The 12,932-nt window shown below is 35.7% G+C and overlaps 1 protein-coding gene across 3 annotated transcripts in view; it reads left to right on the forward strand.

Annotated features, from left to right (window-relative positions):
• Window positions 1-12,932, forward strand: part of MALRD1 (MAM and LDL receptor class A domain containing 1) — a 930,868-nt gene that overhangs the window by 280,781 nt on the left and 637,155 nt on the right. For all 3 annotated transcript variants that reach the window (XM_050804020.1, XM_050804022.1, XM_050804021.1), the window contains exon 2: window positions 3,135-3,275. In XM_050804020.1, the coding sequence (XP_050659977.1) occupies window positions 3,135-3,275 (141 nt within the window). The remainder of the gene's footprint in view (window positions 1-3,134; window positions 3,276-12,932) is intronic.

Below are 12,932 nucleotides of genomic sequence, written 5' to 3' on the forward strand. Positions count from 1 at the left end.
TAATGAAATAGGCCATGGCGAGGAAGCAGGCTTCATGGCATGTGATTGGCTGAATCCACAGATGCTGAAACCACAGACATACAAGCCTCATTACCAGTGGCCTGTTTTGTGGATTTTGCTCCTAGGTCCCTTATTTTGAAATATTTTGCCAGCCAGTGGTATTCTGTAATAATAAGATTCCTCATTGCTGCACTTTATTGAGGTAATTGTTTTGTGATAGGATGAAATGAAAATTATGTTCTTTTGACTGGGTTGCCAAGCACTATTTAACTATTAACCAGCATATTTGCTCCAGCTACAGCTAGTACAACTAGTCAGGAAGTGAAGGAACTTGTCAGAGTGATGCAGATATGCAGGTGAGTGCTGAAATTAGGGCTTAGGCTGGGAGGGTTCTTGGATTCACTCAGGAAAGAATTCACTTAAAGAAGTTTCAGAGTCATAGGGCAGTGCTTTGGATATATAGTTAATTGTTCAACAATTATTAAAATCATGCTCAAGGCCTGCTTCTGTGCAGATGCAGAGTTCAAGTTCAAAACAATTCAAAGCCACGTTCTGCAACAGTTTTGTTCAAGTAATGAAAAAAAAAAGAAAAGACTGTTGAAATCTCAAAGCCAAGTGGCTCTGGTGATGGAACAGGAAGTATAAAATCTCCACTGTTTTTTAAAGTTTGTTCTTTCTACTTTCTCCAAGCTCACTGTAGTAATCTTATAACTTTACACAGCTGTTTTGTTAGGCAACTCTGAATCAAGCTGAAAAGAGGATTAAAGAAATTAGGAGAATATCCTTTGCTCCTTTTTACTACTGTGGAATATGTTATTCTACACTAAAGGTTAAAAGAAGGGGAAAGGAAAACAAATCATTATATAACATATATTGGCTACAACAAGAGTATTACACGTGAATTGTGAAAATTAAAAAAAAAATTCAGGCCAGGCATGGTGACTCATGCCTGGAATCCCAGCACTTTGGGAGGCCAAGATGGGTGGAACACTTGAAGTCAGGAGTTGGAGACCAGGTTGGCCAACGTGGTGAAACCTCATCTCTACTAAAAATACAAAAACAAAACAAAAGAAAATTAGCTGGGCATTGCAGCACATACCTGTAATCCCAGCTACTCTGGAGGCTGAGGTAGGAGAATCACTTGAACCCAGGAGGTGGAGGTCGCAGCGAGCTGAGATTTTACCACTGCACTCTAGCCTGGGTGACAGAATGAGACTTCATCTCAAAAAAAAAAAAAAAAAAAAAAAATTCACAGATAAGCTGGTGGTGGTAAACATCAGTCTTTTATTGAATTGTAGTTGCTTCATGTGGGGTAGGGCTAACTCATAGGTAGTACACCTGGAGCCATGCTTGTGGGGTGTTGGCAACTGTAGTTATACCCATTGTTACATACATGCAAATCAAGGAGTAGGTTAATGCAAATTGAGGGGCAGGCTACTTAGAAATCTCTAGAGGCCGGGCGCGGTGGCTCAAGCCTGTAATCCCAGCACTTTGGGAGGCCGAGGTGGGCGGATCACGAGGTCAGGAGATTGAGACCATCCTGGCTAACATGGTGAAATCCCGTCTCTACTAAAAATACAAAACATTAGCCGGGCGTGGTGGTGGGAGCCTGTAGTCCCAGCTACTCGGGAGACTGAGGGAGGAGAATGGCATGAATCCAGGAGGCGGAGCTTGCAGTGAGCCGAGATCGCGCCACTGCACTCCAGCCTGGGCGACAGTGCGAGACTCTGCCTCAAAAAAAAAAAAAAAAAACTCTAGAAAGGGAGTGGTAACTTTGGGTCATTGCCATGGCATTTGCAAACTGTCATGGCACTGGTAGGAGTGTCTTATGCTAGTGAGCAATGAGAGCAGCTCGGGATTGTTTCTGTAGCCATCTGCTGGTTTCTGCCAGCTTCTTCACTTTATCCTGACTCGACCAGATCCTATTTTGGTCAGCAGGGTTGAGACCATAAAACAAGTCCTGCTATTCTCCTACCTCAAAAGGACCATCTTTACAGTTGCTGAGGACCACAACCTGGGGAGGGGCCATTTGTGGTTGAGATAATCTATTTTTAGAATGTGACATTCTTAGACGTTGGATAATAGAATAAAGCCCTACATGGGTAGGTATTGGGAACAACCACATGCTTGAATTCTTCTGTTTCTCCCTAGCCTCTTAGATCACCCAGAGAAAGAGTCAGAAATGTCTTTGTTGTGATTTAAAACACTAAACTTTCCTCAAACACTGAGATTCAATGATGAGGTGCTGTACGTAATTTCAGGAGTATGTCTCGGCCACTAATGGTTGAGTTTTCATCAGCGGGGTCTCTGTGATTTGATCTGCCAAAACCTGAAATTCTGATATGCCTGCATGGCATGAAGATGGAAGTTGAGTTTTAAGATGTAACCTTAATAATAATTCCATATATGTTATGGTACCTAAGAGTTATAAAGTCCAATGGTCTCTTGCTCTCCATGGATAGCAAGTCTGTGATATAAAATGATGTAGTATTTGCATATAACCTATGCATATCTTCCTGTATACTTGAAATCGTCTCTAGACAATTTATAATACCTCAGACAATGTAAATATTAACACTATGTAAATAGTTGATATACTGTATTCTTTAGGAAATAACAAGAAAAAATCTGTATGTGTTCAGTACAGATGCATTTTTTTCCTGAATATTTTTGATCTGCCATTGATTGAATCCACAGATGAGGAATTCATAGACATGGAGGGCCAACTGCATTTTTATTTGTATTGTATTATAGATCTTCATAGCAATTGCTTGAGAGACACAGGACAGGATGTTATTGTTCTGATTTTGCAAATAAAGGAATGGCTTGCTATGTTTGAATAGTTAAGCTAAGACACTCAGTAAGAATCAAAATCAGGATTAGATCCTCAGTCTTCTGACCCTGTGTCGTGTGGCATTCTTTCTATTTGAACACACTGTTTTTTGTTGCGGTAACTTACTAGAATATTGGATGCATGAAAAGCTTTGCATTAATAAAGTAGACTTAGATTTGTAAGGAATAATTCTTATGTTAACTTACATTTGTCATTTGTTGCTAAACTTTATTTTTCTGCTATTGTCTTATTTTTTAAAAAGCCAAACACAGTTGTGAAAACCAATTTCTCTTCTCATTAGGCTTGAATTATGAAAGATGTGATTTTGAGGATGGTCTCTGTAACATGACTGAAGATCAGAGTCTGCAACCTCATTGGACAAAGAGAAATGGGATGACCAGTCTATCACCTCCGTTTTATGATCACAATGGTGATGTGTCTGGTAAATGCTTTAAATTTATTTTCTCACCTCTCTCCCTTCCTCCTTTCCTTCCTTCCCTCCCTGCCTTCTTCATTCTTTTCCACCTCTGTTTCTTCCTTTCCCCCCAAATATTTAATTAGGGAAGTAGAATCTAACTACATATTAGTAGTTAAAATGCCCAATTTTATACATTCTTTAACCAGTTTCGAAATATTTATGATTTTAAAATGTCACATCGGATTCTCACAATTGGGTTCCTGGGATTCCAATGGGCCTATTTAGATAACTGGAATTTTCCAGTTTTTCTTACTCTTTATGGAAATTGTAAAATGTAAATGGGAAAATATACCTAGATTAATTAGACAGTCAAATGTCTTTTATTTTGGCTGTACTGGTTTTAGCTTTGGGACAATATACACAGCTTAATTTGACAAATTTCTTTTATTTTGGCTGGACTGGTTTCAGCTCTGTCTAGTACCACTTGTTAAATCAAGTTGACTGGAAAGCTCTGCTGAACTGCTCTGTAGACTTTGACGTAGCTCTGGAGTGAGCCAGAAACTTTTTCATTTATTAACTAATGAACTCCATTCATTCAACATCAGGTACTGGGTGTTTAAGATGTACTAGAGAGCAAAAATGGACTCCATGCCTGCCCTCATCTGATGGCTTTACACATGCTAGGAAAAGAAGGAACACATTTCCTGGCACAACTAAAAGCTAGTTATTTTTATAAGTGATACTTCCCTCCAATAAATTCAATTAATGTTAAAATATGGTTATTACCCTAGAGGTAATTTGAAACAAGCAAATATTCAGGCATTTGATGTTAGTTTGGCAGAGTTTTCATAACTATTACACATGTGGATTAGACTCCCTGGTCTGTCCTTCCCTAGCTGTAAAATCTTAAATTAATTTTTGAACCTTATTTTTCACAACTTTAAGAGAGGAAATAATGATGCTAAATTTTTAGGATGGTTAAGAACTACATGAGAAATTGTGGATAGAGCTTATTATAGAAAACCCAGCACTCAAAAAAGTAGATGTTTAGTCCATTTCTGAATAATTTTGGTGTTGCTAATTTTACCTCTACATTGATAAGATGGAGTTTCTTAATTTGTTTGGCTTTAATGTCAAAAATTATTTTTGTTTAGAATTCCTAACAATTTTTAGGAATCAGCCAGTTTTATTACCAAAAAGGGACCAGCCTCACAAATAGTAACAAGCACTAACTGCAACATAGGAAACTTTTATTACAGATTTAGTTATGTTAGATGGTGATAGTGAATCTTGCTCCCAACCTAACGGCCATTGCAGTCTTACAGATGGCTGATTCCATATGTCTCTCCTTTAGTACCTCTCCTCTGTTTCTTTCTTTTACTCAGAAGGTTTTTCACAGCACATATTTATTTACTCTAGGCTTTTGTTTGTTGATGGCTCTTACTGAATGCCTCTTGCTTGCCTCCTTACTGCGGAGTTAAATAACTTCAGAAGACACTGTGCTTCCCAATTTTCTTCTCTCTCTCTTTCCTGTCTGCCATTTTCCCTCATTTTTTTTTCATGCATATTTTTGATTGCCTAGTAAAGAGATAAAATGGGGGCAATCCACATCAAAACTGAGGTGTTGTATAGGCAGATGCCATAGAACGATATCATCTGGGTTGACTTAAAATCTCTGGAATCAGACTAGATGGGTTTGAATTCCAGCCTTGCCATTCCGCTAGTTTTGTAGTCTCAGTTTCCTCATCTGTAAAACAAAGATAATAATAATGCAAGCTGCATAGGAAAAAGAGACAAAATATTGCCTGCATAACGAATTGAAGGCTGGTAACTTTGGTAATAGTCATGCATCTCTTACTAATACAATTAAATGTTAACATGTAAGTATTCTCTAGCAATAATTTTAAGTAAGCAAGTGTTCTGGCTGTAGATATTAGCTGTTGGAAAATATTTATAGAAAAATGGTCTGAATCCTGTCTTTACTCAAAAATTCTTATTTCATAAGTATTAACCAAATTTTTGATTAACTTACTCTTGAAATGATTTGCCAGTGCTCCAAAATTATATTTTTCATTATGTAATCAATGCCTTGAGTGGCAAGTTTGAGAATCGATTAGAACATTAAAAACATCACTGTTGTCGATATTTGAAATCTAGTAAAGCTCAGGGAAAGAATGGTTAAAATGTAGTACTAATTTTTAAAACAATGTAACATTGCATTTAGATAAAATAGTAGTGCTACAACAAAATCAAATACATCTTTGTAAGGATGGTAAAACTACTTTTAAAGATGGGAATACAAATATGAAAGTTTTAAGTAATTCTGAAGCTCAGCTGATATTAAAGATGATAAAGGGGTTTTTTAATGTATAATTCACTTTAAGTCTATCAAAGATTAAAAAACAATTTATTTGAAAAAATATTTCCCATTATGCCACAAATTATTATTTTCTAATTTGGGCATTTACAATCAGTTTTAAATGAGGATATTAGAGCTTTTGTTATTCTGATCCATTGTTAGATCTAAAATTCATATATTATGAAACATGTACACTATGAAATAGCATCTGATATCTTTATTTTGTTCTACAGTGTTCACATATATTGTGTCTATAATCTCTACATATTATAAACCCTACAAATCAATGTTATAATATTGCTTTAGACAGCATTAAAATGAATGAAGAAGAAGATATTCTTTTATCATATTTATTATTTGCAGCAGTCTTTATTTCTTCTAACTATCTGAATTTGTTTCTGGTATCATTTCTTTGCAGCTTGAAGAAACTCCTTTAGTATTTCTTGTAGTGCAGTTCTGTTAAGGATAAATTATATTAGTTTTTCCTCCTCAAAATGTTTTTATTTTGCCGTCATTCTTGAAATGTATTCCTGCTGAATATATAATTTTTCATGGTCTTTTTTTTCTTTTAGTACTTTAAAGACATTATTTTGTTGTCTTCACCTAGTTTCTAATGTGATATCCACAATTTCATTTTTTTCTGTGTGTAATATATCTGTTGTTTTGATGCTTTCAAAATTTGGTCTTTATTGTTGGATTTCAGTATAAGCATTTTAAATTTTATCATACTTTTGTTAACTAAGCTTCTTGAATCTGAAATGTATGCTATTGGCCAATTTTGAAAAGTATTTTGCTCTTGTTTATTCAAATAGCTCTGACCCATTCTCTCTTTCATTTCCTTTTTGTATTACAATCATCTGTAAGTCTAACAGGCTGTTAGATGAGGCTTCACCATATATTTTGATTTTGTTTTCTGTTTTTCAGAGTGCATAATTGCAATTGATACATCCTCAAGTTCTGTGATTTTTTTCTTTGTTATCTTCATTCTACTGATAATCCTATGCAGTGATTAAAAAAGAAATCAACTACAGATGCTTCTCAAATTATAATAGGGTTATATCTCAATAAATCCATCATAAATTGAAAATGCATTTAATATACCTAACCTGCTGAGAATCATAGCTAAGCCTAGCCTACCTTAAACTTGCCGAGAACATATACGTTAGCCTATAGTTGGGTCAGATCATCTAACACAAAGCCTATTTCACAGTAAATATTGAATACCTCATGTAATTTATTGCATATTGTACTGAAAGTGAAAATAGAGTGGTTATGTCCCTCCGAATATATATCACTTTTGCACCATCATAAAGCAGAAAAATCTTAAGTGGAACCATTATAAGTCAGGGATTGCCTGCACTCTGTTTTTCAGTTCCAAAATTTTTAATTGGTTGTTTTAGTTAAAATAAAAATTTCTCCGTTACCTTTTCATTCGTGATAAGAATATTTTCCCTTACTTCATTATGCATAATTATGTTGGAAGTTTTAAAATCCTTGTGTGCATCATCTCAGATTTACCTGCTGCTGGTTACATTTTCCCATGTGTGATTATGTCATCCTAGTTCTTTGTCATATAATTTTGAGTTTTATCCTGCATGTGTGAATGGAGGCTCTGGGATGTGTTGTATTTTTTTTGAGGCGTGGTGATAATTTGTTTAAGCAAGTGATTAAGTTGCATAGACTCAAATGACAAACTATTTTTTTTTCTTTTTTTTTTTTTGGAGACAGAGTCTTGCTCTGTTGCCCAAGCTGGAGTTCAGTGGCATGATCTCAGCTCACTACAGCCTCTGCCTCTCAGGTTCAAGCAATTCTCCTGCATCAGTCTCCCGAGTAGCTGGGATTACAGGCATGCGCCACCACTCCTGGCTAATTTTTATACTTTCAGTAGAGATGAGGTTCTCCATGTTGACCAGGCTGGTCTTGAACTCCTGACCTCAGGTGATCCTGCCTCAGCATCCCCAAGTGCTGGGATTACAGGCATGAGTCACCAGGTCTAGCCTCAAATGACAAACTTTTTTCTGCTCTGGGCAGCAGTCCAAATATCAATTCAATTCCTCTAGGCTTAGCTGCTAGAAGGGCTCCCTGCACATACAGGTTTCCGTTTTGGCCAGAGACTTGGACAGAGATTATTCATAGAACATTGGGGCACTCTTTTTATTATTTTTTTCTGGCTCTCTTCTTTATAAAATTTCTCTTTTTTTGGTCATACCTGGCTATTCCAGGTTTCCCTTCCTAGTTCCTCAGGCCAAGGAGAGAGCAGCCCTTCTCTCAGAGTTTTAGCCTTGCACTCCACCTGCAGCTGCAGCCGGACCCTATGCCAAAGCCTGACAGAATGGAATTTGCTGTGATCCCTTCACCTAAGTTACCTATCCCTTAAAAATAATGCCTCCTCTCTTTATCTCAAAGTACTCTTGTGTCCCAGCTTATAGATTTTTCTTGTTTTTCTACCATAGTCATTATGTCAATCACTGAGTTTCCCAACTGAGTGAACACCAGCATCCCCTAAGCTGCTCTATGTTGCCCTTTCTGAAGGGAAACTTAGCCATAATCCACTCCTAAGTAATAGGTAGGCTCTGCTACATACAGGTTGAGTTGGGTTCTTTTATTAAGAAGAAATTGTAAAAGACCAGACAGGGAGACAAGAATCCCACATTCTCACTCTCTAGATTATGTTTCTGCAGCCTTTATGGTCTGAATATCTGTTTATTTTTAAATCAGTGAAAATTTAATGTCCTTTCATTCCTTTCTATATTTACTTTGAAAACTCTTTACTGAACATCTGCATTGCTCCACATGCTCTTCCAGGGCCTGAAGATATAAAAGTGAACAAGAATTCAGCTCTTGTCCCTGGTGAACTTGCAATCTGGTGATAGAGACATAAACCATTTACACGTACTTATGATTATATATTAAGAGTTAGAAAAAAGCAACTAGCAACTGTTTTCTTGTCTGCACGTATGCATTTAAAAGCTCACAATGTGACAAGGATACAATGTATGTGCTTTGCAGATGTTGTTTGGGAGCATCTATGTTGTTTGTAATCTGAGAAATATCCATTGAACAGCTCATCTATTCCAGGCATCTGCACGCTTTTCATTGAAAGGGCTGATAGTAAATATTTTTGACTTTTTGGGCCATATGGTCCATATCCCAAAAACTCGACTCTGCCATCTACTCTATAAAAATAGTCATACATACACAATACATAAAGATTAAGCATGGCTGTGTTATGTTAACCTTTTGTTTATGAACATGGAAATGTATAATTAATATCATTTTTACATGTTTAAAATATTTTTTTTGAATTTTTCAATGATTTAAACATGTAAAAATGCTTCTTAACTGTAGGATATGCAAAATTAGGTGGCAGATGGATTTGTCTGTGGGTTATAGTTTGCTGCCCCTGGGTCTGTTCACAATAAACATTAATTGAGCATTTTATGTCTGACACTATTCAATATTGGACATAAATGAATAAAGAATATAATTATTCCTCTAAGAACACAGATACATTATAATCTTAATTTTAGTGCCCAGTGTTCACATTTATAACAAACATAAGTGAAGCAAACTTTGTTTCTGTATCAGAATCAGCTTTATTATGCTATTATTTAAACATGTATCTGAACTTTCAATTAAGGGGGAAATTTTGTTATAGTAGTCCTCTTTCTTTAAAATAAATATGTTTAGTGCTTACTTGTACTGAGAGTACAAACAAGATGTGTTAACGAAATGGAATTACAGTGTCTTTTTTTCGTTTACCCTGTTTTTTTTTTTTTTAAACAGAGTCTTACTCTGTCACTCAGACTGGAGTGCAGTGGCATGCTCTCGTCTCACTGCAACTTCCCCCTCCCGGATTCAAGCTATTCTCATGCCTCAGTCTCTTGAGTAGCTGGGATTATAGGCATGTGCCACCATGCGCGGCTAATCCTTGTATTTTTATCAGAGATGGGGTTTCACCATTTTGGCCAGACTGGTCTTGAACTCCAGACCTCAAGTGATCTGCCCACTTTGGCCTCCCAAAGTGCTGGAATTACAGGCGTGACCTACCACACCAGACGTCTTACCCCATTTTTAGTATGGTAGTTGTGTTATTTTAAAGGTAAAATTATTAAAATAAAAATTTATTACATATGTATATTTATGTTGTTAGATTTATATATGCTGATTATTATTGTTAATTTCAATGCAAAAGCTTTTATTAATTCCAGTGTAAGACATCATGATAATGTTGTTAAGATAATAAGGACTACAGGTTTATCATCCCTTATCCAAAAATCTGAAATCCAAAATGCTCCCAAATTGGAAACTTTTCGAGTGCCAATATGATGCCACAAGTGGAAAATTCTGTACCTGACGCCTTTGGTTTCTGATGGTTTAATGTGCAGAGACTTTGTTTTATGCCCAAAATTATTTTAAAACATTGTACAAAATTACCTTCAGGTTATGTGAATAAGGTGTATATTAAACATAAATGAATTCTATGTTTAGACTTGTATCCCATCTGTAATGTATGTGCAAATATTCCAAAATCTGAAAAAATCTGAAATCCAAAACACTTCTGGTCCCAAGCATTTTAGGTAAGAAATACTCAACCTGTATTAAGTTACAGGCTATATATCAAGGTGTTTGTGATGTCTTTGAGATACATGTTTGGGAATAAAACAATTACTTATTGGGAGAAAGAACAAGGTACAAAATATGGGTTTGAATAAATTTCTCTGAGACTAGAGACAAATTCTGACTCCAGAAAGCAAAAGAGCATTTGAGAAAATAGTTGAAACATGAGGAGTAGTTCAATGGATGGAGAGATGAGAGAAATGATATTTCAAATGGAAAGAACCACGTAAGGACGAGGTGGAGATAGTTGCTGTGCTCAGGCGATGACATAGAAGTCTACTATGACTAGAAATGACTGGAAATAAAGAAGATAGGCTCAAAGTGTATGTTGTGAATGTCAAGAATTATGTCATCCACAGGTTACTGATTTTGCTCACCTGAACTGTTTCCTTGCCTTCTTTTTCCTCCTATACCCAAACTGCTTCACAGTTGACAGTCGTATTCTGCCACTGTCCAACCAGGCAGCAGAAATGAGGGACATTGATGGATATAATAGCAGTGGTTGAGGAATAGTGTAAGGAATTTCAAGGACATGCATATTTGGTGCTTAAGGTTTCCTTCTGCCTCAAGCAGTATTTTCCAGAGAGCTTTAGTTTCTTGCACAAATTCTTTCATTGTTAAGTTAATATTGCCAAGGTCCTTGATGTCTGTCTGTGTGTGTACATGAATTTGAAATGGGTGAACTATATGAGATTTTCATAGTCCCTCAACAATCTTGACATCTTTTGTGTATTGGATAATATATTTGTTCTATTTTTCCACTTATTTCAAATTCAGAGTTATATGTCATACTTGACAACTTAGATACTTATTTGAATTAACTGATACCATATCAATGAAATTTTGCAATATAATATTAATAGTCAAGCTGTCAAATATCTTAGAGTTCCTATGAGAGCTAAAAATGATATATTCTCTAATTTCTCTATTGAAAAATAGATATATTTTTCTATGCATCATTTGCTTTTCATTTGGCAATTTTTATTTTTATAGGCAGGTGGCTTGATTATTTGTTGAATTTATAGATGACATATTCTTCAAATTAATTTAGACACAATTGAAAAAAATTCATGCTCAACAGAAATACATAAAAATCCCATAATAGTATATTAAAATTAAAATATTACAAATTTCAGAAGATGCATATTTTGAACCATGATCTGAGGGTCATTTGAATGAGATTCTGTCAAATGAGTGTGATCATGATACTTTACTAATGAAATTGGTTGGAATGTACCCAATAGATATCAATTACCTACATATGAACTCTGGGAAGTATGATGAACAGTAATTTGTTTTTAAGTATCTTACAAGTGAATTAGTCCAGGAAGCTTACAGAGACTCAAACTACTTTAGCTAAGCTTTACAGATTTTGATCAATACCTTGGTATATTGCAAATGGAAAAAGAGAATTAAATTATTGTCTACGTAATTGTGGCAGGCAGATTATAAAATCTGCGCCTCCCCACCCCACCCCAATTTCCTATCCTCTAGTTGTTCAATCAAACATTAATCTGGGCACTTGTGTGAAGAGATTTCGTAAATGGGTTACTAATCAACTGCCCTCAAAAATCACCAGATTATCTTGGACTGTTCAAGTGGTCTCAGTGTAATCACATGAGCCCTTAAAAGCAGAAGTGGAAGGCAGGAGAACTGAGGCAGAAGGGAAGATTAGAGAGATTTGAAGTTTGAGGACTTGACCTGCATTGCTGGCTTTGGAAATGAAGAAAGAGGATCACAAGAAAGTAATACAGGGGCCACTAAAATTGGAGAACAATCACTGGTTAACAGCCAGCAAAGATGCAGGGATCTCAGTCTTAAGGCTGTGTGGAATTGAATTCTTATGGCTGCATGGAATTGAATTCTGCCAGCCACTTGAATGAACTTGAAAGCATATTCATCCTCAGGGCCTTCAGAAGGTAGCACAGCCAACCTACACTTCTGTTTCAGCCTTTTGTGCATCTAAGAAAAGAACCAGCTAAGCCACACCATGCCTGGACTTTTGACCTATAGAAGCTGTGATATAATACATTTGTGTTGTTTTAAGCCACGGGGTGTGTAGTAATTTGTTATGGAAGCAATATAAAATGAGTACACTAATTTTCAAAATTTTTAGGGAAAGAAAGGTTTATATTTTCTTGATTGTCTGTTCTTGCTAATAATGAACGTTTGCACTGAGTAAAATCTCCCTTTTACTGGGTAAAGAGGAACAATTCTAAAAGTCATCTAGAGACCTGGATTCTCCTTAAACACTAATTAATGGTATGATATATGGGAAAATCCCTGGGTTTTCTTTTTTCTCTTTTACATGGTTCCAGTTCCTCTAGTTTTTCATTTATATGTTTAATTTTTTTAATTCTTACCCCTATTTTCATTGTTTTCCTTTAGATCATGCCCAAAATTAAGGATCTATCTTCCATTAATGCCACTTGCCCCTACTGTCCTAGCATGTGTAATTTTGATAAAGTCAAATTTAATTATCTGTCTACTCATCGTCCATCTCTCTCTCATAGTACATCTATCTATGTACTTACTTCTTTATTTATTTACTTCTTTATATAACTGCTCTTGTTTTAGGTGTTGTATCTAAGAGACCATTGCCTAATCCAAGGTCATAGACTTATACCTATAGTTCCTTCTAACAGTTTATATCTTTATATCTTATACTTAGGTCTTTAATCCATCTTTAGTTAATTTTTAAT

The sequence above is a fragment of the Macaca thibetana genome, chromosome 9, assembly GCF_024542745.1.
Source record: "Macaca thibetana thibetana isolate TM-01 chromosome 9, ASM2454274v1, whole genome shotgun sequence".
In the NCBI taxonomy this organism is placed as follows: Eukaryota; Metazoa; Chordata; class Mammalia; order Primates; family Cercopithecidae; genus Macaca; species Macaca thibetana.